Consider the following 24,583-nt stretch of genomic DNA (forward strand, 5'->3'; position numbering starts at 1 on the left):
AAAAATATTCTATAGTAACAAAATTTGGACAAAATTTTCTATAGAAATAACATTTTGACAAAATGTTCTATAGAAATAAAATTGTGACCAAATTTTCTATAGGAATAAAATTTTGACAAAATTTCCTACAGAAATAAAATGTTGACAAAATGTTCTATAGAAATAAAATTTTGACAAAATGTTCTATAGAAATAAAATTTTGACAAACTTTTCTATAGAAGTAAAATTTTGACAAAATTTTCTATAGAAATAAAATTTTGACAAAATTTTCTATAGAAATAAAATTTTGACAAAATTTTCTATAGAAATAAAATTTAGACAAAATATTCTATAGTAATAAAATTTTGACAAAATTTTCTATAGAATTAAGATTTTGCAAACATTTTCTTTTGAAATAAATTTTTGGCATAATTATCTATTGAAATAAAAATTTGACAAAATATTCTATAGAAATTAAAAAAATCTTTTGAGATGAATTTCTATAGATATAATATTTTAATAAAATTTTCTACAGAAATAAAATTTTGACAAAATTTTCTATAGAAATAAAATTGTGACAAAATTTTCTATGGAAATAAAATTTTGACAAAATTTTCTATGGAAATAAAATTTTGACAAAATTTTCTATAGAAATAAAATTTTGACAAAATTTTCTATAGAAATAAAATTTTGACAAAATTTTCTATAGAAATAAAATTTTGACAAAATTTTCTATAGAAATAAAATTTAGTCAAAATTTTCTATAAAAATAAAATTGTGACCAACTGTTCTATAGGAATACAATTTTTAAAAAATTTCCTACAGAAATAAAGTTTTGACAATATCTGCTATAGAAATAAAATGTTGACTAATAGCGATTTCGATTGTTTCTATAGCAATAAAATTGTGACAAAATTTTGTATAGAAATAAAATTTAGACAAAATATTCTATAGTAATAAAATTTTGACAAAATTTTCTATAGAAATAAAAGTGTGACCAAATTTTCTATAGGAATAAAGTTTTGACAATATTTTCTATAGAAATAAAATTTTGACAAAATGTTCTATAGAAATAAAATTTTGACAAAATTTTCTGTAAAAATAAAATGTTGACAAATTTTCTATAAAAATAACATTTTGACAAAATTTGCTATATTGATAAAATTTTCTATGAAAATAAAATTTTGAAGAAATTTTCAATAGAAATAAAATTTTAACAAAATTTTCGATAGAAATAAAATTTTTACAATGTTTTCTATGGAAATAAAATTTTTCATAGAAATAAAATTTTGACAAAAATTTGATCAAATACGTTAAAATATTTTTTTTTTAATTTGGTAAATTTTTGGTAAAATTTTGTTCGATTATTTTTGGCTTGAGTGGCAACGGTGCTTCTAATACCACCAACTCTATGGTGAAGGGTATTAAAATTAGATATCAGCTGTCCCAACAAATGAAAGCTCTTTTATTAGAAAAAGTCTTTTGTTTGGCAATTGCAAGCGATATCTCAGGGGAAATGAGACGAATTGGAATGGCAAATAAACTCTACTTTTTATTGACATTGGCAGAGAATCATAAAGACCCCATTGCTGCCATTTGGGGCTAAGTGACCAATGGACATTGATAAGATACCACCACGAATACAAACAAATAATTTTTAACTTTATGACATGAGTCACATCACTTTGATGTTTGTTTATTGCACTGTATAACGCAGGGCTATTTGAGGTAATTCAAATAAAAATAACAATATTGGAAAAAATTAATAAATAAATATTTTTTTTTGTATTTACTTAAAATTATGAAACACTATGGCATCACATAACAGCAACAATAAGAAGAAATTGAATAAAAAATTTAATTTTTTAATCCCACCAAACCCAATAAAAGACCCACAAGAGAAATGGTCAAAGCTCCCATCTTTAAACTAGAGGCTGAATTGCGTGGCTCCTTGAGTATTGACCTCGGCTTGGAACTACCCTCCAAATAGGCTTTACAACTGGTTTCATTTTTGACAAATTTAAATACCGACTCGGCTACATTGGCTGGTGTTATTTCCTGACATTGTTCCAAATGGTGTATGGTACAAGCTTCAAATTTAGCCAAATCGATACAGTGTTCTGGCTCCAATGTGAAATCGGGTAAATTGAAAATATCCGTTATGGTATTCTTGGGAACGAATTCACTAAACGATGTATTCGCACAATGGGTAATGGCCTCTTTATTGGCCTCCAAACACTCCGGACCATCTTCGGCTACAAACAATGCAATTTGATCTCCACCACGGGCACACATGAAACTCAAAAGACCCGATACAATGCGCATCATTACAGCATTTTGGGACTTTTCTTCGGGGCTCAGGCATGGTTGCACGACCGCATTGAATTCACGGAAACATTTTTCGGCTTGTGGAGCTTTTTGGCAATGTTTATGAAAGACTGTATCAAGTTCACCCATGGGTCGAGCTATTTCGATTTCCTGTTGTAAAGCTGTTAAATTGGCCAGAGTCGAGAGACAGGCTATTAGTTTAATGCTACCCTTTTCAACTTCTTGGTAGAGGGTAGAATTATCGACACCTGAAGCTTTTTTGCATTTTTCCTTGAAGACTTTTTTCAGATCATCTGAAATTAAAAAAAAAAAAATAATAATAATAATAGTATTTTTTAATTTGGCCATGTATATTTAAATTAAAAAAAACATATTCTTAAAATCCTATAAAAAAGTTTGTCAAAATCTTATTTCTATATAAAATTTTGTTAAAATCTTATTTCTATAGAAATAAAATTTTGACAAAATTTTATATCTATAGAAAATTTTGTCAAAATTTAATTTCTATAGCAAATTTTGTCAAAATTTTATTTCTATAGCAAATTTTGTCAAAATTTTATTTCTATAGCAAATTTTGTCAAAATTTTATTTCTGATTTTGTCAAAATTTTATATCTGTAGAAGATTTTGTCAAAATTTTATATCTATAGAAAATTTTCCATTTTTTTTGTCTTTTGTATTTTGTCAAAATTTTATTTCTACAAAAAACTTTGTCAAAATTTTATTTCTATAGAAAATTTTCTCAAAATTGTATTTCTATAGAAAATTTTGTCAAAATTTTATTTCTATAGAAAATTTTTTCAAAATTTTATTTCTATAGAGAATTTTGTCAAAATTTTATTTCTATGGAAAATTTTGTCAAAATTTTATTTCTATATAAAATTTTGTCAAAATTTTATTTCTATATAAAATTTTGACAAAATTTTATTTCTATATAAAATTTTGTCAAAATCTTAGTTCTATTAGAGGTGTGCTCGTTAGTGAAATTTCACTCACACTCACGAAGTCAAATATTTATTCACAAAATTCATAACAAAATTCATAAATAAAATTTTTTCGACATCTAAATCAATTTCATTTAACATACGAGTAAGAATTAAATCATGATTTTTTTTTTGTGAGCATGACTTTTCAGAAATTTTATTCACACACATTCACGAACCGATTTTAGTACTCACGCACGACATATTTATTTTGGTCCCATTCACACACATTCACGAGTTTGCTTCAGATTTTATTCACGACTCACGTGATTTACGCGTGAATCACGCATGTCACGACATTTTCGTGTCAGGCGCACACCTCTAATTTCTATAGAAAATTTTGTCAAAATTTTATTTCTATGGAAAATGTTGTTACAATTTTATTTCTATAGAAAATTTTGTAAAAATTCTATTTCTACAGAAAATTTTGTTAAAATTTTATTTCTTTAGAAAATTTTTCAAAATTTTTTTGCCTATAGAAAATTTTGGCAAAATTTTATTTTTATGGAAAATTTTGTCAAAACTTTGTTGCTAGAGAAAATTTTGTCAAAATTTCATTTCTATAGAAAATTTTGGCAAAAATGTATGTCTTAAAATTTTATTTCTTGTGAAAAATTTTGCAAAATTTTATTTCTTTAGAAAATTTTGTCAAAATTTTATTTCTATAGAAAATTTTGTCAAAATTTTATTTTCCTACAAAATTTTGTCAAAATTTTATTTTCCTACAAAATTTTGTCCAAATTTTATTTCTATTGAAAAATGTGTCAAAATTTTATTTCTATAGAAAATTTTGTCAAAATTTTATTTCTATAGTAAATTCTGTGAAATTTTTATGTCTACACGAAATTTTGTCACAATTTTATTTCTATGAAAATTTTGATCAACATTTTATTTCTGTAGAAAATTTTCTCAAAATTTTATTTCTATACAAAATTATCTTAAAATGTTATTTCTATAGAAAAATTCCTCAACATTTAATTTCTATACAAAATTTTGTCAAAATTTTATTTCATAGAAAATTTTGTAAAAATTTTATTTCTACAGAAAATTTTGTCAAAATTTTATTTCTATAGAAAATTTTCTCAAAATTTTATTTCTTTTTTTGTCAAAATATCATTTCTATAGAAAATTTTGGCAAAAATTTATGTCTTAAAATTTTATTTCTTGTGAAAATTTTTGCAAAATTTTATTTCTTTAGAAAATTTTGTCAAACTTTTATTTCAATAGAAAATTTTGTCAAGATTTTAATTCTATAGAAAATTTTGTAAAAATTTTATTTTCCTAAAAAATTTTGTCCAAATTTTATTTCTATTGAAAAATTTGGCAAAATTTTATTTCCATAGAAAATTTTGTCAAAATTTTATTCCTATAGTAAATTTTGTGAAATTTTTATGTCTATACAAAAATTTGTCACAATATTATTTCTATGGAACATTTTATCAAAATTTTATTTCTGTAGAAAATTTTATTTCTATACAAAATTATCATAAAATGTTATTTCTATAGAAAATTGTCTCAAAATTTTATTACTATACAAAATTTTGTCAAAATTTTATTTCATAGAAAATTTTGTAAAAAATTTATTTTCCTACCAAATTTTGTTCAAATTTTATTTCTATTGAAAAATTTGGCAAAATTTTATTTCTATAGAAAATTTTGTGAACATTTTTTTCTTTACAAAATTTTGTCAATGGAAATTATTTCTATGGAAAATTTTATCAAAATTTTATTTCCATAGAAAATTTTCTCAACATTTTATTTCTATACAAAATTACCTTGAAATGTTATTTCTGTAGAAAATTTTCTCAAAATTTTATTTCTATACAAAATTTTGTCAAATTTTTATTTCATAGAAAATTTTGTAAACATTTTATTTCTATAGAAAATTTTCTCAAAATTTTATTTCTTTTGAAAAAAATTGGCAAAATTGTATTTCTACAGAAAATTTTATCAAAATTTTAGTTCTATAGAAAATTTTCTCAAAATTTTATTTCCAAACAAAATTATCTTAAAATGTTATTTCTATAGAAAATTTTATTTCTATACAAAATTTTGTCAACATTTTATTTCATAGAAAATTTTGTCAAAATTTTATTTCATAGAAAATTTTGTAAAAATTTTATTTCTACAGAAAATTTTGTCAAAATTTTATTTCTAAAGAAAATTTTCTCAAAATTGTATTTCGTTTTTTTTTTTTGTCAAAATATCATTTCTATAGAAAATTTTGGCAAAAATTTATGTCTTAAAATTTTATTTCTTGTGAAAAATTTTGCAAAATTTTATTTCTATAGAAAATTTTGTAAAAATTTTATTTCAATAGAAAATTTTGTCAAAATTTTAGTCCTATAGAAAATTTTGTCAAAATTTTATTTTCCTACAAAATTTTGTCCAAATTTTATTTCTATTGAAAAATTTGGCAAAATTTTATTTCCATAGAAAATTTTGTCAAAATTTTATTCTTATAGTAAATTTTGTGAAATTTTTATGTCTATACAAAATTTTGTCACAATTTTATTTCTATGGAAAATTGTATCAAAATTTTATTTCTGTAGAAAATTTTCTCAAAATTTTATTTCTATACAAAATTATCTTAAAATGTCATTTCTTTAGAAAATTTTCTCAAAATTTTTTTCTATACAAAATTTTGTCAAAATTTTATTTCATAGAAAATTTTGTAAAAATTTTATTTCTACAGAAAATTTTGTAAAGATTTTATTTCTATAGAAAATTTTGTCAAAATTTTATTTTCCTACAAAATGTTGTCCAAATTTTATTTCTATTGAAAAATTTGGCAAAATTTTATTTCTATAGAAAATTTTGTGAAAATTTTTTTCTATACAAAATTTTGTCACAATTTTATTTCTATGGAAAATTTTATTAAAATTTTATTTGTATAGAAAATTTTTTCAAAATTTTATTTCTATACAAAATTATCTTGAAATGTTATTTCTGTAGAAAATTTTCTCAAATTTTTATTTCTATACAAAATTTTGTCAAAATTTTATTTCTATACAAAATTTTATCAAAATTTTATTTCATAGAAAATTTTGTAAAAATTTTATTTCTATAGTAAATTTTCTCAAAATTTTATTTCTTTTGAAAAAAATTGGCAAAATTGTATTTCTACAGAAAATTTTATCAAAATTTTATTTCTATAGAAAATTTTGTCAAAATTTTCATTTTTGTATAAAATTTTGTCAAAATTTCATTTTTGTAGAAAATTTTGTCAAAATTTTATTTCCATAGAAAATTTTGTCAACATTTTATTTCCATAGAAAATTTTGTCAAAATTTTAATTTTGTAGAAAATTTCTATGTATTGCGAATGGAATGGTAAAACTTATACACTTTTATCACTTGTCGTTAGGTAGTGGGTATAAAAATCGTCAAAATCCACTACGGCAAACAAAGAAACCTGTTTTTCAAACTTTTCCCATTTGACAATGCCACCCATACCTTTTTTTGGAAATTATCTCTCATGCACTTTCCCATTTTGAATTACCTGCAGTTAAATTTGTATTCCTCAGCTGGGCGGGTAAAAATTGATTTTTCAGTTGATCAATTTGATCCGTGGCTTCCACTGATGTTTGACTCATCAGCAAAACGCTGACAAGGGCTACGATCGTAACAATAAATAAACGGAATTTTAACATTATCAACAATTACGAGTATTATTCTTTGAAAAATATCCAAAGAATCTTCAAAACTCGATTTTCCAAGAACCCGAGACCTAATTAAATTCGAACAAAACCGTTGCCTAGCAATAGCACCGCAACACTACTGACTACACGATCAAGTTTTTGTTCTACTCAGTGGTGTTTATGCCTCCCCCCACAAAAATGCCTATCACTTTATCAATAAGAATGCCATTTTATCGAATTGACGGCCAAAAGGTATAGCAGCAGAAAAAAAAACATAATCTTATCGCCGATAGTAACCCCCGTAAACATTCAATTAGTCCGAATTTCGCTACACACTGTAAGTGAGGTGACAAAGTACAACATTGTCAACGCAATGTTTATGATGAAGCCACAATGTGATTTGATCAAGCGAGGGGAGAGGGAGAGGAATGTTATCACAATAGTTTAGTTGTTTCATTTATATCCTACTAGGGTAATAATTGTCAACAATTTAATCACTCGACACAGTGCTGGGAATAATGTGAAAATTACGTGATGGTCTGAGTCCGTGGAATCTCCTCCTTGCAGTTTAAAACTTTAGGCTCTTCTTCCCACTGACTATCCTATTTGATCGGCCGAAAACCCAAAGCTCTTTAGTCATGGTCGCACAGTGCTGGGAAAATTGTTTGGTGGTCATCAAGTGAGAGTCCATGCAATGTCCTCCTCGCAGTTTAAAATATTAGGCTCTCCTTCCCACTCTCCATCCTATTCGGTCGGCCGAACACCAAAAGCTCTTTAGTCATGGTCTTAGAAATGATGGTGTGCTTTTGAAAGCTTCTCAAAGTGGCGATGTTCGGTCTGAGAAACTAAATATACCATCGTTCTTCTTCGGTGAGGTGTAACCGGTACGTGGATTGGGTGCGATTCTGTAACCGAGAATACAGTCGTACTGACTACCTACGTGCCAGAATGCTGTGCCCTCTTGACTCGTATTCAATATTCCCTATTCCCAGAGAGTGCTGAACGTGAACTGTATCTTGCGCTTGCTTGATGGATACAATGGACTGTGTAAGGAACGCACAAGGGAGGCACCGTAGTGCAATGGTTAGCATGCCCGCCTTGCATACACAAGGTCGAGGGTTCGATTCCTGCTACGACCGAACACCAAAAAGTTTTTCAGCGGTGGATTATCCCAACTCAGTAATGTTGGTGATTGGTGGTTTCAAAGCTTCTCTAAGTGGTTTCACTGTAATGTGGAACGCCGTTCGGACTCGGCTATAAAAAGGAGGTCCCTTGTCATTGAGCTTAACACGGAATCGGGCAGCACTCAGTGATAAGAGAGAAGTTCACCACTGTGGTATCACAATGGACTGAATAGTCTAAGTGAGCCTGATACATCGGGCTGCCACTTAACCTAACCTAACCTAACCTAAGGAACGCACAAGGAATAGAGGTTGAGGCCTGGCTTTCATAGTCCTCTGATAGGAGCGGTATAGGCCTATTTCTCCGGGTGGATGGTTAGGTTAGGTTAGGGTTACATTATTTTAGCCTCTCTAGTATTGACTCAGGATCAGGAGGGTTTGCCGGTATCCATGCATGTGCTCTAGGTTTAGCTGGTATGTCTTTTTTATCGACTAACTCCAAAGCGGCTCCTTCCCAAACTTCACCAATTAGCATCAATGCAGCTTTAAAGCAATCTATAGACCTCTGGTCCGCAAAAGCTATTAACTTATATCGTCCTTGATACCATCCAGCATCTTGCCGTCGAGGACTTGGTCCGGGAAACTTTTTTCGCACCTCTGAGTAGACACAAGACATCGCGTTCTCAATTTCCCCCCATTTTTGCCTTGGAATCATACCGTCCAATGCTCCTTTATTAATAATAGCCATCACAAGGCTGTCTTTTGCAACTGAGGCAAACGATCTTTGATCCCGTTTAGAGGATGGCAGCTCATCCGGTGATCGTTCCCTTTTTCCAGCTTCAAGAATTCCTTGAGCCCATTTTAAGGAATCGCTTTGCTTAGCCGACAACGTGCTTGGGTCGACTGATCCTAATTTCTTTAGGATAAACAAAGCATTTCTTCGTTCCTTGAATCTCTTTCGAGAGGGATTGCCTCCTTTTGATGTCGTCACCTTAGAAAAGGTTCGACTTGCCAAAGTGTCACCGCCAGTCGACCCGTCTACAGGTCGACTAATTGGGCCTAACTCTTGGTCGCTGCCCAAATTTATAACTTTAGTCGTTACCCGTCCACTGGGCCCTGAAGTTAGCAAGTGGATGACTTTGAATTTCGCTGCATGGTGGTTTATTATTTCCACCACACGTGAAATTCGTAATAAGTACTTATTACGATGAAATACTCCGCTATTAGAAAACACGTCCGTTCAGTTCGACGGTTGAATAAGAATTCGAGACTGCCGCGGTAGAAATGTACAATAACTCCGGTTAGTTGCTGTGCTCCAGGTTCGAGTCTGCACATTGAGTGAATGTAGTGCGGGCATAACCGTTTGGTGCTAGGAGACTTCATTGGCCATCATGAGCTTTGGTATTCTCGTCTGGGTAATCACCAGAGAGGCATAGCATTGGCAGAGCAGATCGATGTCTCCCACATTTTACACATTGAACGAGAGGCTGCCAGGAGAATTATGAAAGAAAGCAGTAGTTCGCCAGAAAAATCTCCAGCGTCACCAGGTCCGAGTTCTGGCAACCCACCATTTCACTGGGATCAGACCATTTTGCCTCGATACTCTCCATCGATCAACCTTCGACTCCATAACTTTTGAACGCCGAACGTTTATCAACCAAAAGGAAAGAAAACCCCTGGGACGGCTGCAGAGAATATCTCGATCCGACGATCGGTGTTCCGGAAATTCATGTTTAGCATCAGATTGGGCAGAAAGATTTTGAACAATTTAAAGCCTACGCAATCTCTCTCGCTGTTTAAAACACCATGATCTCTGTTTATCTCTCACTCTTAATTCTATAATATGTAGCGTACATCGAAAGTTTTTAGGCATGACTTAACTCCTCGCTGAGAAAAGGCTACTAAGAATCAAGGACGCGGCGGTACGAAGCTAAACTTCAATGCCCAGCGTGAACATTGGCATTTTCTTTTAGGTAACGACCAAAGAGGCCGAGCAGATCGATGACTCCGCAATTCGCATTGCGAACACGTGCCTCCCACGAGAATTATGGGTGGTTATTAGCAGTTCGCCAGACATAGGTTTTGCGTCGCCTGGTCTGATGATAGGCGTTTCCCGACAACCCGTCATTTCAGTTGGATTGGAGCACCTCCCTAAAATTCTCTCCATTGAGAGAACATCCCATTTTAATAACTTATGATGACTCGACGAGAAGAAGCTAAACGTCAACTGTAGCTTGCGCTTGCAGAATGGATAGAAAGTGCTGCGTAAGGATGGAGGTGAAAGCCTGGCTTTCATATTATACCGCCCCGAGCAGATTGGTTACCGTGCCCAGGTTATAGTCTGCATATTGAGTGGCTGTTGTGAGGGCATGACTTTTGGAGCAAGGAGACTTCATTGCCAATCATGAGCTTTCGCATTCTCATCTGGGTAATCACCCGAGAGGCATAGCTTTGGCAGAGCAGATCGATGTCTCCCACATTTTGCATGTGGAACTAGAGATGGCAGCCCCTCGATGAAAGAATGCAGCAGTTCGGTAGAAATATCATCAGCGTCACCAGGTCCGCGTCCTTGCAACCCGTCATTTCTCCCCGACCATCGTTGCGGTGTTCCGGGACATTAAGTTTAGCATCAGAAACTTTGTTAATAATTGAAAGCCTCCCCCTTGCTGTTCAAAACACTATACTCTTTCTCTCTATCGCTCTCAATTCTATTCGATGGAAAGAACATAAAAAGTTCCTCCATGTTCATCTCCCCGGAGAGGAAAGGCTACTGAGAATCCAGGTCGCGACAAGACGAAGCTAAACGTCTACTGAGAATGGTGGTCGAGGCCGGGATTTCATATTACACCGCTCCGACCAGGTTGGTAGCTGTGCTCCAGGTTATAGCCTGTAAAGCGAGTGGTTCTTGTGTGGGCATAACTGGTTGGCGCCAACCATGAGTTTTGGGAAAGACCAGAAAGGCAGAGCAGATCGATGACTCCGCAAATTCGCGCGGCAAGCGAGAGGCTTCTTTTTATAGTTGGTTGCAGTTGTTCGCCACACATATGCTAAACGTCGACAGGTCTTATAATAGTTGTGCCCTAATGGATTAGACCACCTCCCTACAATTCTCTCCATTGACATAACGTCCCATTTTAATAACTTCTGAATGCTGGTCATTTTTCAACGATAAGAAAGAAAATAGGGACGGCTTTAGAGACTACACCGATATTCGTTGAGTGGACTCCCGTCTCCGTTCATTTTCATGTTGCTCAGAGGATGTTCCAGTGGCGGGCATAACCGTTTGGTGCTAGGAGACTTAAATGCCCACCATGAGTTTTGGGATTCTCACCTGAAAAATGGCCAGAAAGGCATAGCATTGGCAGAGCAGGTTGATGCCTCTGCAATGTGCACGGTGAACCAGAGGCTTCCGCATAATTATTAGTGATTGCAGCAGTTCGACAGAAATATATTTAGCGTCGCATGGTCGGATATTAGGTGTTTCCCGGTAACCTTTTATTTCACTGGGGTAAGACTCTTCGATCTTATAACCTTTGAATACCGAAGGTTTATCGAACAAAAGAAAACCAACTATGGCGGATGCCACCGTGGTGCAATGGTTAGCATGGTTGCATACACATGGTCGTGGGTTCGATTCCTGCTTCGAGCGAACACCAAAAAGTTTTGCAGCGGTGGATTATCCCACCTCAGTAATGCTGGTGACATTTCTGAGTGTTTCAAAGCTTCTCTAAGTGGTTTCACTGCAATGTGGAACGCCGTTCGGACTCGGATATAAAAAGGAGGTCCCTTGTCATTGAGTTTAACATGGAATCGGGCAGCACTCAGTGATAAGAGAAGAGTTCACCACTGTGGTATCACAATGGACTGAATAGTCTAAGTGAGCCTGATACATCGGGCTGCCACCTAACCTAACCTAACCATGGCCGATACAGAGATTACATCGATCGCCACTTCAGTCAGCTCCCGTCCGCTCCCATGTGCATGTTGGTCAGAAGGTGTTACGGGACATCATCCACGCACTTGAAGCAATGTAACCTAAGGACAGGTAAGTTTTGGCCTACAGTAAGTGCCTCCTCGGACCCAGTCATCTATGGCGACGAGACGGTAACTGATCCGTTATTTAAATGACAGTTTATTGAGCAACCCGATTGTTTTAGAGAGAAAATGAAGGTCATTCGTCCCAGTTTTAGTATCCGATCCACCGACACACCCTAATTTACCTTAGCCAAAGTTACCAATGCCATCAACAGCTCGAAGCCATCCAAGACGTTAGACCCTGAAGGAATTTCAATGTTGATGTTAAAGAATGTGGGAATAGTGGTACTTGAGTACTTGACCAGACATCTCAATTTGACCTTAGGTTAGGTTAGGTACAGTGGTAGCCCGATGTTTCGGACTCCTTAGACTATTTAGTTCATTGTGACACCACAGCGGTGAAATTTTATCTTCTCACTGAGTGCTGCCCGATTCTATGACAAGGGACTTCATTTTTATAGCCGAGTCCGAACGGTGTTCCATATTGCGGTGAAACTATTTAGAGAAGCTTTGAAACACTCGGAAATGTCACCAGCATTACTGAGTGTGGATTATGCGACGCTGAACAACTTTTTGGGTGTTGGATCGAAACTGGGTTGGAATCCACTACTCTGTGTATGCAAGGCGGGCATGCTAACAATTGCACCACGGTGGCTTCCAATTGTCCTGGGAAGCACTCATTATAGCCCGATATCTGGAAATTGAGTAGAATGATTTCACTACAGAAGCAGGACAAAGTCTAGAGGAAGTGTGAATTGTACAGACCACCTCCGACACTAAGCCAAGATCTTTAAGGCACTATTGCTCCCCAATCTTGTGGAGAAATTTCCAGTTCCTTTCAAGAGCGATACAACGATTATAACGACCTTCCAATTTTTTGATACCATTTTGGTAGTACTCCTTCGGTTTTGCCTCAAAATAGGCCTCAGTTTCGGCGATCACCTCTTCATTGCAGCCAAAATTTTTCCCTGCGAGCATCATTTTGAGGTCTGAGAACAAGAAAAAGTCGCTGGGGGCCAGATCTGAAGAATACGGTGGGTTGGGATGCAATTCGAAGCCCAATTCATGAATTTTTGCCATCGTTCTCAATGACTTGTGGCACGGTGCATTGTCTTGGTGGAACAACACTTTTTATACCCTCTACCATAGGATGGGGGGTATATTAACTTTGCCATTCCGTTTGTAACACATCGAAATATTGCTCTAGGACCCCATAAAGTATATATATTCTGGGTGGTGGTGAAATCCTGAGTCGATCTGAGCATGTCCGTCCGTCCGTCCGTCTGTTGAAATCACGCTAACTTCCGAACGAAACAAGCTATCGACTTGAAACTTGGCACAAAAAGTTGTTATTGATGTAGATCGGATGTTGCAAATGGGCCATATCGGTCCGATCCGGCTGAAATTTGGTACATGGTGTTAGTATATGGTCTCTAACAACCATGCAAAAATTGGTCTACATCGGTCCATAATTATATATAGCCCCCATATAAACCGATCCCCCGATATGGCTTGCAGAGCCTCTAAGAGAAACAATTTTCTTCCGATCCGGCTGAAATTTGGTACATGGTGTTAGTATATGGTTTCTAACAACCATGCACAAATTGGTCCACATCGGTCCATAATTATATATAGCCCCCATATAAACCGATCCCCCGATTTGGCTTGCAGAGCCTCTAGGAGAAGCAAATTTCATCCGATACGGCTGAAATGTGGTACATGGTGTTAGTATATGGTCTCTAGCAACCATGAAAAAATTGGTCCATATCGGTCCATAATTATATATAGCCCTCATATAAACCGATCACCAGATTTGACGTCCAGAGCCTCTTGGAAGACCAAAATTTATCTGATTCAGTTGAAATTTGGTACGTGATGTTAATATATGGCCTCAAACCCTCATGCAAAAATTGGTCGATATCGGTCCATAATTATATATAGGCCGCATATAAACCGATCCCCAGATTTGACCTCCGGAGCACCTTGGAAGATCAAAATTCTTCCCATTCGTTTGAAATTTGGTACGTGATATTAGTATAGCGTATCCAACAACCATGCACGAATTGGTTCCTACCAGTCCATAGTAAGATATAGCTCCCATATAAACCGATCCCCAGATTTGACCTCCGGTGCCTTTTGGAGAAGCAAAATTCATCCGATCTGGTTGAAATTTGGTACGTGATATTTAACAACCATGTGAGTTGAAATTTGTGGATGACAGTCTTTCGTAGAAGTTTCTACGCAATCCATGGTGGTGGGTACATAAGATTCGGCCTGGCCGAACTTACGGTCGTATATACTTGTTTCTTCTTCATAGGGGGCCATTTTGTCGCGATTTCGACCTTCAAACGCTCCAATAACGCCATATAATAGTCACTGTTGATGGTTTTTCCCTTCTCAAGATAATCGATAAAAATTATTCCATGCGCATCCCAAAAAACAGAGGCCATTACTTTGCCAGTGGACTTTGAGTCTTTCCACGCTTTGGAGACGGTTCACCGGTCGCTGTCAACTCAGCCGACTGTCGATTGGACTCAGGAGTGTAGTGATGGATCCATGTTTCATCCATTGTCACATATCGACGGAAAAACTCGGGTGTATTACGAGTTAACAGTTGCAAACACCGCTCAGAATCATCAACACGTTGTTGTTTTTGGTCAAATGTGAGCTCGCGCGGCACCCATTTTGCACAGAGCTTCCGCATATCCAAATATTGATGAATGATATGAGCAACACGTTCCTTTGATATCTTTAAGGCCTCTGCTATCTCGATCAACTTCATTTTACGGTCATTCAAAATCATTTTTGGGATTTTTTTAATGGTTTCGTCGGTAACCACCTCTTTCGGGAGTCCACTGCGTTCACCGTCCTCCGTGATCATTTCACCACGCTTGAATTTTGCATACCAATCAATTATTGTTGGTTTCCCTGCGGCAGAGTCCGGAAACTCATTATCAAGCCAAGTTTTTGCTTCAACCGTATTTTTTCGCTTCAGAAAACAGTATTTTATCAAAACACGAAATTCCTTTTTTTCCCATTTTTTTCACAATAACAAAAGTTGCTTCACAAAAGACGCTCTATCTTAAAAACTAATTGACTTACAGACGTCAAATTTTGACGCGAATCATTTGAAGGTTGGTACTATATAAAAATAATATGCATTTAATACTAGCGACGCCATCTATGTGTCAGACCGTGGACTTATCAGCCAAGCTGTTAAACTGAGCACTTAATCAACTCTCAGGTTAGTCTTCGTGGTTGACCATATCGGCATTGGATAAGTGCCAGGTCACTATTCGGGGACATCGAGAATAGGATAAATCCCAATAAATCCCTAGACAATACCAATAGGCAATCTGGCAACATTGGCTTACCACTTCTAATCTCCTATCGTACTTATCTCAGCCCTCTCTTTTGCATTGAGGCAATAGCAATAGTTAGTTGTTTGTTCAACCCATCAAGAATTATCGAATATAGGAAGAGTGATAACAACAACTGGTCAGACATATAGCGTAGGAAATGAATTCATTAGACCAATTTTGTGATTTAGTTTTAATTTACATGGAATACTAACGAATAGCGGATCAATTACTAGTGAGGAAGAAAAACCAATTTGAACAAAGGAAATTTTAAAAAAGTGCCACACAAGACCTTAAAATCGGTTAATAAAAATCCGTTTAATAAGAATCAATGTGGGATTCCCTTCAAGAAAGTGATTGATCGAATTTTGAATGGCACCCAAATCAAAAATTTTAAAATTTCTAACATTTGTCATCTTTGTATGGCTCTTCGTTATCTTGGCAATGACAGTTTTCAATGATGGCCACAGTTATTACTATCAAAAACTTTTGAAATCTTTGGATTACCAAATTGACCAAGGCAATCAATCTTCGTCAAATGTTGAAAAAACGCAGGACCATCATCAGCAGCAATTTCCACAAAATGAGGGGGATCCTTTGGATGAAGATCCATATGCTGATTATAGTTATAAAGGTAAGTTTAAAAAATTGAGTTATTAAAATGTCTAGAAGTTAATGGTCGGTTTCTTTTTTTATTGATTTTCTGTAATTATGCTAAGGGCTTAATCATCTCATTATTCTCTTTTCTTTTGCTTTCTTGATAAACTTAAGTTAGCCTTGAATTGATCTATGCATAACGATATTGTGAGATAGAGCGATGGAGAGAGAGAGAGAAAGAGAGCATAAGATGAGTATTTTCCCATATCTGATATTAACTCGCGATTTTGTTACAAAAAAAGAAAGAACTCTTCGAGTATTATGTTTTGAATTTTTATTGTTCAAAATAAACAAAATACCATGAAATGCAATTTGCATTATCTGAAGTCAAAAAGCAAGTGATTGATTATTATAAAAATATTATTAAAACGTATTAAGTCCATATGGAGATTAAGAAGTAGAATAAACTGGCCTAGAAGGTGATCATATTCCTTTTCACAAAATTTTCTATAGAAATAAAATTTTGACAAAATTCTCTATTGAAATAAAATGTGCGACAAAATTTTATTGAGAAATAAAATTTTCGACAAAATTTTCTATAGCAATTTAGTTTTGAGAAAATGTTCGATAGAAATAAAATTTTAAGAAAATGTTCGAAAGAAATAAAATTTTGAGAAAATGTTCGAAAGAAATAAAATTTTGACAACATTTTCTATAGAAATAAAATTTTGAGAACATTTCCTATAGAAAAAAAAAAACAAGTATATACATCAGTAAGTTCGGCCGGGCCGAATCTTAAATACCCACCACCATGAACCAAATATTAGGGTTTCCTTTGAAATTTCAGGAGGGCTTGAGGACTTGAGGACACTTCCCGAAGATAAATTTAAAGATTTCACCTATGAGGACTATATCAGATTCTGGATTTATAAGAACCATTTTTGTTTGAGTTTTAGAGGAATCATTAACATCTCTTGTAAGTGTGCAAGAAAAATATAAAATAACTTCTTGATTAGAAATCTTAAATCTGTAGAAGTAAAATCTGGAAATTTTACATTGAGTTTCAAGCAATTTTCATGATCAGTGCGCCTTCTACACCCTCAAGATGTGAAGTCGGTCTATATGGAGGCATTACCAAATAGATCGATAAAAACTTAATCCGATACACGTTTTTGTGAGCCTAAAATACCAGAATATTTACAATTTCAGGCAAATCAGATAAAAACTACGGTTTCTAGAAACCCAAGGAGTTAAATCGGGAGATCGTTCTTATGGTGGCTATACTAAAATATGGACCGATACTCACCGTTTTCGGCACACCTCTTTATGACCCGAAAATACCTCTAGATTTCTAATTTCAGGCAAATAGGATAAAAACTTCGGATTCTAGAAGTCCAAGAAGAAAAATCGGGAAATCGGTCTATATGGGGGCTATACCAAAATATGGACCGATACTCACCATTTTCGGCACACCTCTTTATGGTCTTAAAATACCTCTAGATTTCCAATTTCAGACAAATTGGATAAAAACTACGGTTTCTATAAGCCAAAGACCCCAAATCGGGAAGTCGTTTTATATGGGTACCATACCAAAACATGGACCGATACTCACAATTTTTGGCACTCGTATTTGTGGTCCTACAATACCTCTAGATTTCCAATTTCAGGTAAATTGAATAAAAACTTCGGATTCTAGAAGCCCAAGAAGAAAAATCGGAAGATTTGTCTATATGGAGGCTATATCAAAACATAGACCGATACATCTCATTTTCAGCACACCTCTTTATGGTCCTAAAATACCACTAGATTTCCAATTTCAGGAAAATCGGATAGAAAATACTCTTTCTAGACGCTCGAGAAGCAAAATCGGGAAATCGGTCCATATGGGGGCTATACCAAAACATGGACAGATAGGCACCATTTTCGGTACACTTTTTGGTGGTCCTAAAATGCTTCTAGATTTCCAATTTCAGCAAATTGGATAAAAACTACAGTTTTTATAAGCTCACGACCCCAAATCGGGAGGTCGGTTTATATGGGGACTACATCAAAACTTGGACCGATATAGCCCATCTTCGAACTTGACTTGCCTGCAAACAAAAGGACACTAGCGCCATTATTGAAGGCTGTAGAGTGATTACAACAGACAGAAAGACAGACAGAAATAAAATTTTGACAAAATTTTCTATAGACATCAAATTTTGACAAAATTTTCTATACAATAAAAGTTTGACAAAATATTCTATAGAAATGAAAGTTTGAAAAAATTTTCTATAGAAAAAAATAATTTTTTTGATGAAATTTTCTACAGAAATAAATTTTTGTTAAAATTTTCTATAGAAATAAAATTTTGAGAGCATTTCCTATAGAAAAAAATTCACCAAATTTGCTATATAAATCAAATATTGAGAAAGTTTTTCATAAATATAAAATTTTGAAAAAAAGTTTCTATAGAAATAAAATGTTGACAAAATTTTCTATAGAAATAAAATTTTAATAACTTTTTTTATATAGAAATTTTATATAGAAATAATATTATGACAAAGCCCCTATGGAAATAAAATGTTGACAAAATTTCCAATAGAAATAAAATTTTGAGAAAATTTTCTATAGAAAAAAAAAATCACAAAATTTTGAAAAAAAAATTCTATAGTAATAAAAAAATTCTATAGCAATTAAATTTTCTACAGACATAAAATTTTGACAAAATTTTCTATAGAAATCAAATGTGACAAAATTTTCTATAGAAATAAAATTTTGACAAAATTTTCTATAGAAATGAAAGTTTGACAAAATTTTTTAAGAAATAAATTTTTGTTAAAATTTTTTATAGAAATAAAATTTTGAGAACATTTCCTATAGAAAGAAAATTGACAAAATTTGCTATAGAAATAAAATATTGAGAAAGTTTTTTATAGATATAAAATATTGAGAATGTTTTTTATAGATATAAAATTCTGAGAAAATTTTCTATGGAAATAAAATTTTGACAAAATTTTCTACTGAAATCAAATTTGGACAAAATTTTCTATAGAAATAAAATTTTGACAAAATTTTTATAGAAATAAAAATTTTGACTAAATTTTCTATAGAAATAAAAGTTTGACAAAATTTTCTATAGAAATAAAATTTTGACAAAATTTTCTGTAGAAAAAAATTATTTTTGATTAAGTTTTCTACAGAAATAAATTTTTGTTAAAATTTTTTGTAGAAATAAAATTTTGAGAAAATTTCCAATAGAAATAAAATTTTCTATTTATATAAAAAAATCACAAAATTTTGAAAAAAAAAAAAATCTGTAGTAAAAAAAAAAATAAAAAAAATCTATAGCAATTAAATTTTGACAAAGTTTTCTATAGAAATAAAATTTTTAAAAAAAATTCTATAGAAATTTTGTTAAAATGTGCTACAGAAATAAACTATTTAGAAACTTTCTATGGAAACAAAACATTTTTATAGTAATAAAATTTTGAAAAAATTTTTATAGCAATAACATTTTGACAAAATCTTCTATAGAAATAAAATTTGGCAAATTCTCCTATAGAAATTAAAATCTGAAAAAATTTTCTAAAAAAAAAATAAATAAAATTTAAAAAATATATATATATATAGAAAAAAGTTTGACGAAATCTTCTATAGAAATCAAATTTTGACAAAATTTTCTGTAGAAATAAAATGTTAACAATTTTTATATAAATATTTTATATAGAAATTATATTTTGACAAAATCCTCCATGGAAATCAAGTGTTGACAAAATTGTCTATAGAAATAACATTTTGAAAAATTGTGCTATATAAATAAACTATTTAGAAACTTTTCTATAGAAATTTTGACAAATTTTTCTATCGAAAAAGAATTCACAAAATTAAAAAAAAAAAAATTCTATAGTAAAAAAAAATTAAAAAAAATCTATAGGTATAAAATTTTGACAAAATTTTCTATAGAAAAAAATTGACAAAATTTTCTATAGAAATAAAATTTTGACAAATTTTATAGAAAAAAATGTTGACAACATTTTATACAGAAAAAAATTTCCAAACATTTTATGTAGTAATATAATTTTCACATATGTTATTCTACAGAAATATAATTTTGAAAAAATTTCTATATAAGAAAAATGTTGACAAAATTTGCTATATTGAGAAAATTTTTTCAGAAATAAAATTTTGACAAAATTTTTTATAGCAATGAAATTTTGACAAAATTTTCTATAGCAATAAAATGTTGACAAAATTCTCTATAGAAATAACATTTTGACAAAATTTTCTAAAATTTTGACAAAATGTTCTATAGAAATAAAATTTTGATAAAATTTTCTTTAGAAATAAAATATTGATCGTTGCCAATCAGGTGAGTTCAATGCAATGTCTTTAAAAATAGATTTCGATTTGTTGGTACATTAGTGTAATAACAAATCCAAATCTAAAACTAAGATTACGGGATTGTAGGTTATACGAAAAAATGATGCACAGTGATGTGAAAAAATGGTTAAATTTGGGAAGAATAATTCTCGTAAATAAATTTCTTAAGAAACATAACATAAAACAACCAAATTAAATCACCTCACCCGGCCAGATCTCGCTAAGGACTATGGAAATGTGTAGTGGCCAATACTGAAACATACTCGTATATGTATAGTCAGGCTTGCGAGATGGGTATCTGGCATTGTCTTTTCAGTAACTTAATAATATTAATTCCCTTAATCTTCCAGTCCAATAAGCTCGAATAAATATTGTAATAATTTCTAATAACATTTTTTATACAATAAAATTTTGAAAAAATGTGCTATAGAAATAAAATGTTGACAAAATTTTCTATAGAAATAACATTTTTACAAAATTTTCTATAGACATAAAATTTTGACAAAATTTTCTATAGCAATAAAATTTTGATAAAATTCTCTATAGAAATAAAATTTTGATCGTTAACCTAGGTTAACGAAAAAATGATGCACAGTGATGTGAAAAAATGGTTAAATTTGGGAAGAATAATTCTAGTAAGTAAATTTCTTTAAGAAATTAACATAAAACGACCAAATTAAATCACCTCACCCGGCCAGATCTCGCTAAGGACTATGGAAATGTGTAGTGGCCAACACTGAAACATACTCGTATATGTATAGTCAGGCTTGCGAGATGGGTATCTGCCATTGTCTTTTCAGTAATTTAATAATATTAATTCCCTTAATCTTCCAGTCCAATAAGCTCGAATAAATATTGTAATAATTTCTAGTAACATTTTTTATAGCAATAAAATTTTGACAAAATTTTCTATAGGAACAAAATATTGACAAAATTTTCTGTAAAAATAAAATGTTGACAAAATTTTCTATAGAAATAAAATGTTGACAAAATTTTCTATAGAAATAAAATTTTTATTAGTATAGTTGAAAAATTACATCAAGTAGTTATGTATCATTAATCCTGAACTATAACGTCCATGTTTTTGTTTCGTTGCAGAACCCAGCGAAGAAGAGATTGCTGTGCAATTGGAACTTAAACTCCCCAATATACCATTCGTCTATGCAGATCGTCATAAAAATCGGACTATGCGTAAATCCTTAAATTGTGCAAATTTCCCAGCTCTACAAACGCTGAAATACTACAATAACTTTTGGCAGACTTACACCATTAATAATATAACCTTTCAATTGTACGGAGCCTATTATGATGATCGCAGCGATATGGGACCATCACCAGTTATACGCATATTGGGAATGATCAATCAATTGAAATCGCCCTTTCCCCAATCCTATTGTCAAATATGGTATGAGGATCAGGATAGTCCACAAATATCGGCAATTAGCGAATATAAATCGATATGGAGTTGGGGTGGATCACACATGTATTTCCCCTACCTGCTGACCTGTGTACCACCAAAACAAACACCAGGGTCAATAGTTCGTATACCCAAAGCAGTGGCCATTGTTAATCGTCAGTGTGATACACCGACAAATATCCTAAAGGTGATTTATGAGAAACCTCCAGAGGGTGAGGAAAAACTTCCTTTTGCCGTTTGTGTCAAAGGTTTGGATTTTCCCTATGCTGATATATCCAATCGTCTGGCCGAGTGGTTGGAATTACAACGTCTCTTGGGGGCCGAGAAGGTGTACATGTATGATATTGCCGTTCATCCCAATGTGAAGAAACTTTTGACGTACTATGAGACTGAAGGATTTGTGGAAGTTCGTCCTATAACTTTGGTGGGAGGAGTAGTGGGTCTTCCGTATATGCAACATTGGATGTTGAGTGTTACACGATTCAATAAACGTCTGAATGAATTGATACCCTATAATGATTGCTTCTATCGGCATATGTATCAGCATGACTATATAGCCCTTATAGATGTTGATGAAATCCTAATGCCTTTGGGCGAGCTGGAAACATGGCAGGATATTGTGGATCAGTCTTTGATCGAGGCAGCGGAACAAAATTGTACCCAAGGTTATTCAGCTGTATGTTTTCGAAACACCTATGTTCCCTATAATCCAGAAAATTTTACTTTTGTCTCCACTACTACAAATGATAGAGAAGAGGAATTTAAACCTGCCCCAGCATTTATGTTTTTCTTGAATCATCCATATCGTACCAGTAATTATTCACGTATTGGCTATGCAGCAAAATGTTTGCATCAAACATCCAAAGTTATCACCCTACACAATCATTACCCGGTGGCTTGGAACAATTCTTGTAGGCCGCATAACCTTAATGTGACCTTTGGTCATATGCAGCATTATCATGACTTTCATCCGGGCAAAGATTTTAGTGAGCTGCGTCAGGAGTTCAGTATGGAACGATTTAGGGAACCTTTGATTGAGCGAACAACACAAGTTTTACGATATTTGGGTTTTGTGAAGTAGTTTAAGATTTAATTTTAAATGTAAATTATAATAAAATGATTTATTTATTTATTTATTTATTTATCTTGATTAAAAAATACTATTCTTCTCCTAGCAAGGTATACTACAATTTTCTACAGAAATAAAATTTTGACAAAATTTTCTATAGCACTAGAATTGTGAGAAAATTTTCTATAGAAATAAAATTTTGACTACATTTTCTATAGAAATAAAATTGTGACAAAATTTTCTATAGAATATAAAATTTTGACAAAATTTTTTATAAAAATAAAATTTTGACAAAAATTTCCTATAGAAATAAAATTTTGAAAAAATTTTCTATAGAAATAAAATTTTGACAAAATTTTCTATATCAATAAAATTGTGACAAAATTTTCTGAAGAAACAAATTTTTGACAAATTTTTCTCTAGAAATAAAATTTTTACAAAATTTTATATAGAAATAAAATTTTGACAAAATTTTCTATAGAAATAAAATTGTGACATAATTTTCAATAGAAATAAAATTTTGAAGAAATTTTCTATAGAATATAAAATTTTGACAAAATTTTTTATAGAGATGTAAAATTGTGACAAAAATTTTCTAAAGAATATAAAATTTTGACAAAATTTTCTTTAGAATAAAAAATTGTAACAAAATTAAAGAAATAAAATTTTGACAAAATTTTTGTAGAATATAAAATTGTGACAAAATTTTCTATAGAAATAAAATTTGGACAAAATTTTCAAAAGCAATAAAATTGAGACGAAATTTTCTATATCAGTAAAATTGTGACAAAATTTTCTGTAGAAAAAAATTGCGACAACATTTTCTGTAGAAGAAAATATTTGACAATATTTTATATAAAAATAAAATTTGGAGAAAATTTTGTATAGAAAAAAATATTGAGAAAACTTTTTATTAAAATAAAATTTTGAAAATATTTTCTATAACACTTTTTTTTCATAGAAATACAATTTTGACAATATTTTCTATAGAAATAAAATTGTGACAAAATTTTCTATAGAATATACAATTTTGACAAAATTTTTTATAAAGATGTAAAATTGTGACAAAATTTTCTATAGAATATAAAATTTTGACAAAATTTTCTATAGAAATAAAATTTTGACAAATTTTTCTATAAAAATAAAATCTTGACAAAATTTTCTTTAGAATACAAAATTGCGACAAAATTTTCTATAGAAATAAAATTTGGACAAAATTTTCTTTAGAATACAAAATTGTAACAAAATTAAAGAAATAAAATTTTGACAAAATTTTTTTAGAATATAAAATTGTGACAAAATTTTCTATAGAAATAAAATTTGGACAAAATTTTCAAAAGCAATAAAATTGAGACGAAATTTTCTATATCAGTAAAATTGTGACAAAATTTTCTGTAGAAAAAAATTGCGACAACATTTTCTGTAGAAGAAAATATTTGACAATATTTTATATAAAAATAAAATTTGGAGACAATTTTGTATAGAAAAAAATATTGAGAAAACTTTTTATTAAAATAAAATTTTGAAAATATTTTCTATAACACTTTTTTTTTCATAGAAATACAATTTTGACAATATTTTCTATAGAAATAAAATTGTGACAAAATTTTCTATAGAATATACAATTTTGACAAAATTTTTTATAAAGATGTAAAATTGTGACAAAATTTTCTATTTTGACAATATTTTCTATA

The 24,583-nt window shown here is 31.4% G+C and overlaps 2 protein-coding genes across 2 annotated transcripts; one reads left to right on the forward strand and one right to left on the reverse strand.

Annotated features, from left to right (window-relative positions):
- Positions 1-1,633: 1,633 nt before the first annotated feature.
- LOC142229865 (27 kDa hemolymph protein) lies at positions 1,634-7,076 on the reverse strand. The gene is made up of 2 exons (XM_075300444.1): positions 6,791-7,076; positions 1,634-2,600 (listed from the first exon to the last, which is right to left on the reverse strand). Exons 1-2 carry the CDS (start codon positions 6,939-6,941, stop codon positions 1,837-1,839), a joined length of 915 nt encoding a protein of 304 aa, XP_075156559.1. The 5' UTR covers positions 6,942-7,076; the 3' UTR covers positions 1,634-1,836.
- An 8,492-nt stretch (positions 7,077-15,568) lies between these two features.
- On the forward strand, positions 15,569-22,960 carry LOC142229893 (uncharacterized). Its single transcript, XM_075300466.1, has 2 exons — positions 15,569-16,078; positions 21,502-22,960. Exons 1-2 carry the CDS (start codon positions 15,817-15,819, stop codon positions 22,899-22,901), a joined length of 1,662 nt encoding a protein of 553 aa, XP_075156581.1. The 5' UTR covers positions 15,569-15,816; the 3' UTR covers positions 22,902-22,960.
- The last annotated feature ends 1,623 nt before the right edge of the window (positions 22,961-24,583 follow it).

This window comes from Haematobia irritans, chromosome 3 (genome assembly GCF_050003625.1).
Source record: "Haematobia irritans isolate KBUSLIRL chromosome 3, ASM5000362v1, whole genome shotgun sequence".
Classification (NCBI taxonomy): domain Eukaryota; kingdom Metazoa; phylum Arthropoda; class Insecta; order Diptera; family Muscidae; genus Haematobia; species Haematobia irritans.

Coding starts and splice junctions, on each gene's coding strand:
- LOC142229865 (XM_075300444.1), bottom strand. CDS start 6,941: ATGTTAAAATTCCGTTTATTTATTGTTACGATCGTAGCCCTTGTCAGC. Junction 2,601..6,790: donor GAATACAAATTTAACTGCAG/GTAATTCAAAAT, acceptor TTTTAATTTCAG/ATGATCTGAAAAAAGTCTTC.
- LOC142229893 (XM_075300466.1), top strand. CDS start 15,817: ATGGCACCCAAATCAAAAATTTTAAAATTTCTAACATTTGTCATCTTT. Junction 16,079..21,501: donor TGCTGATTATAGTTATAAAG/GTAAGTTTAAAA, acceptor GTTTCGTTGCAG/AACCCAGCGAAGAAGAGATT.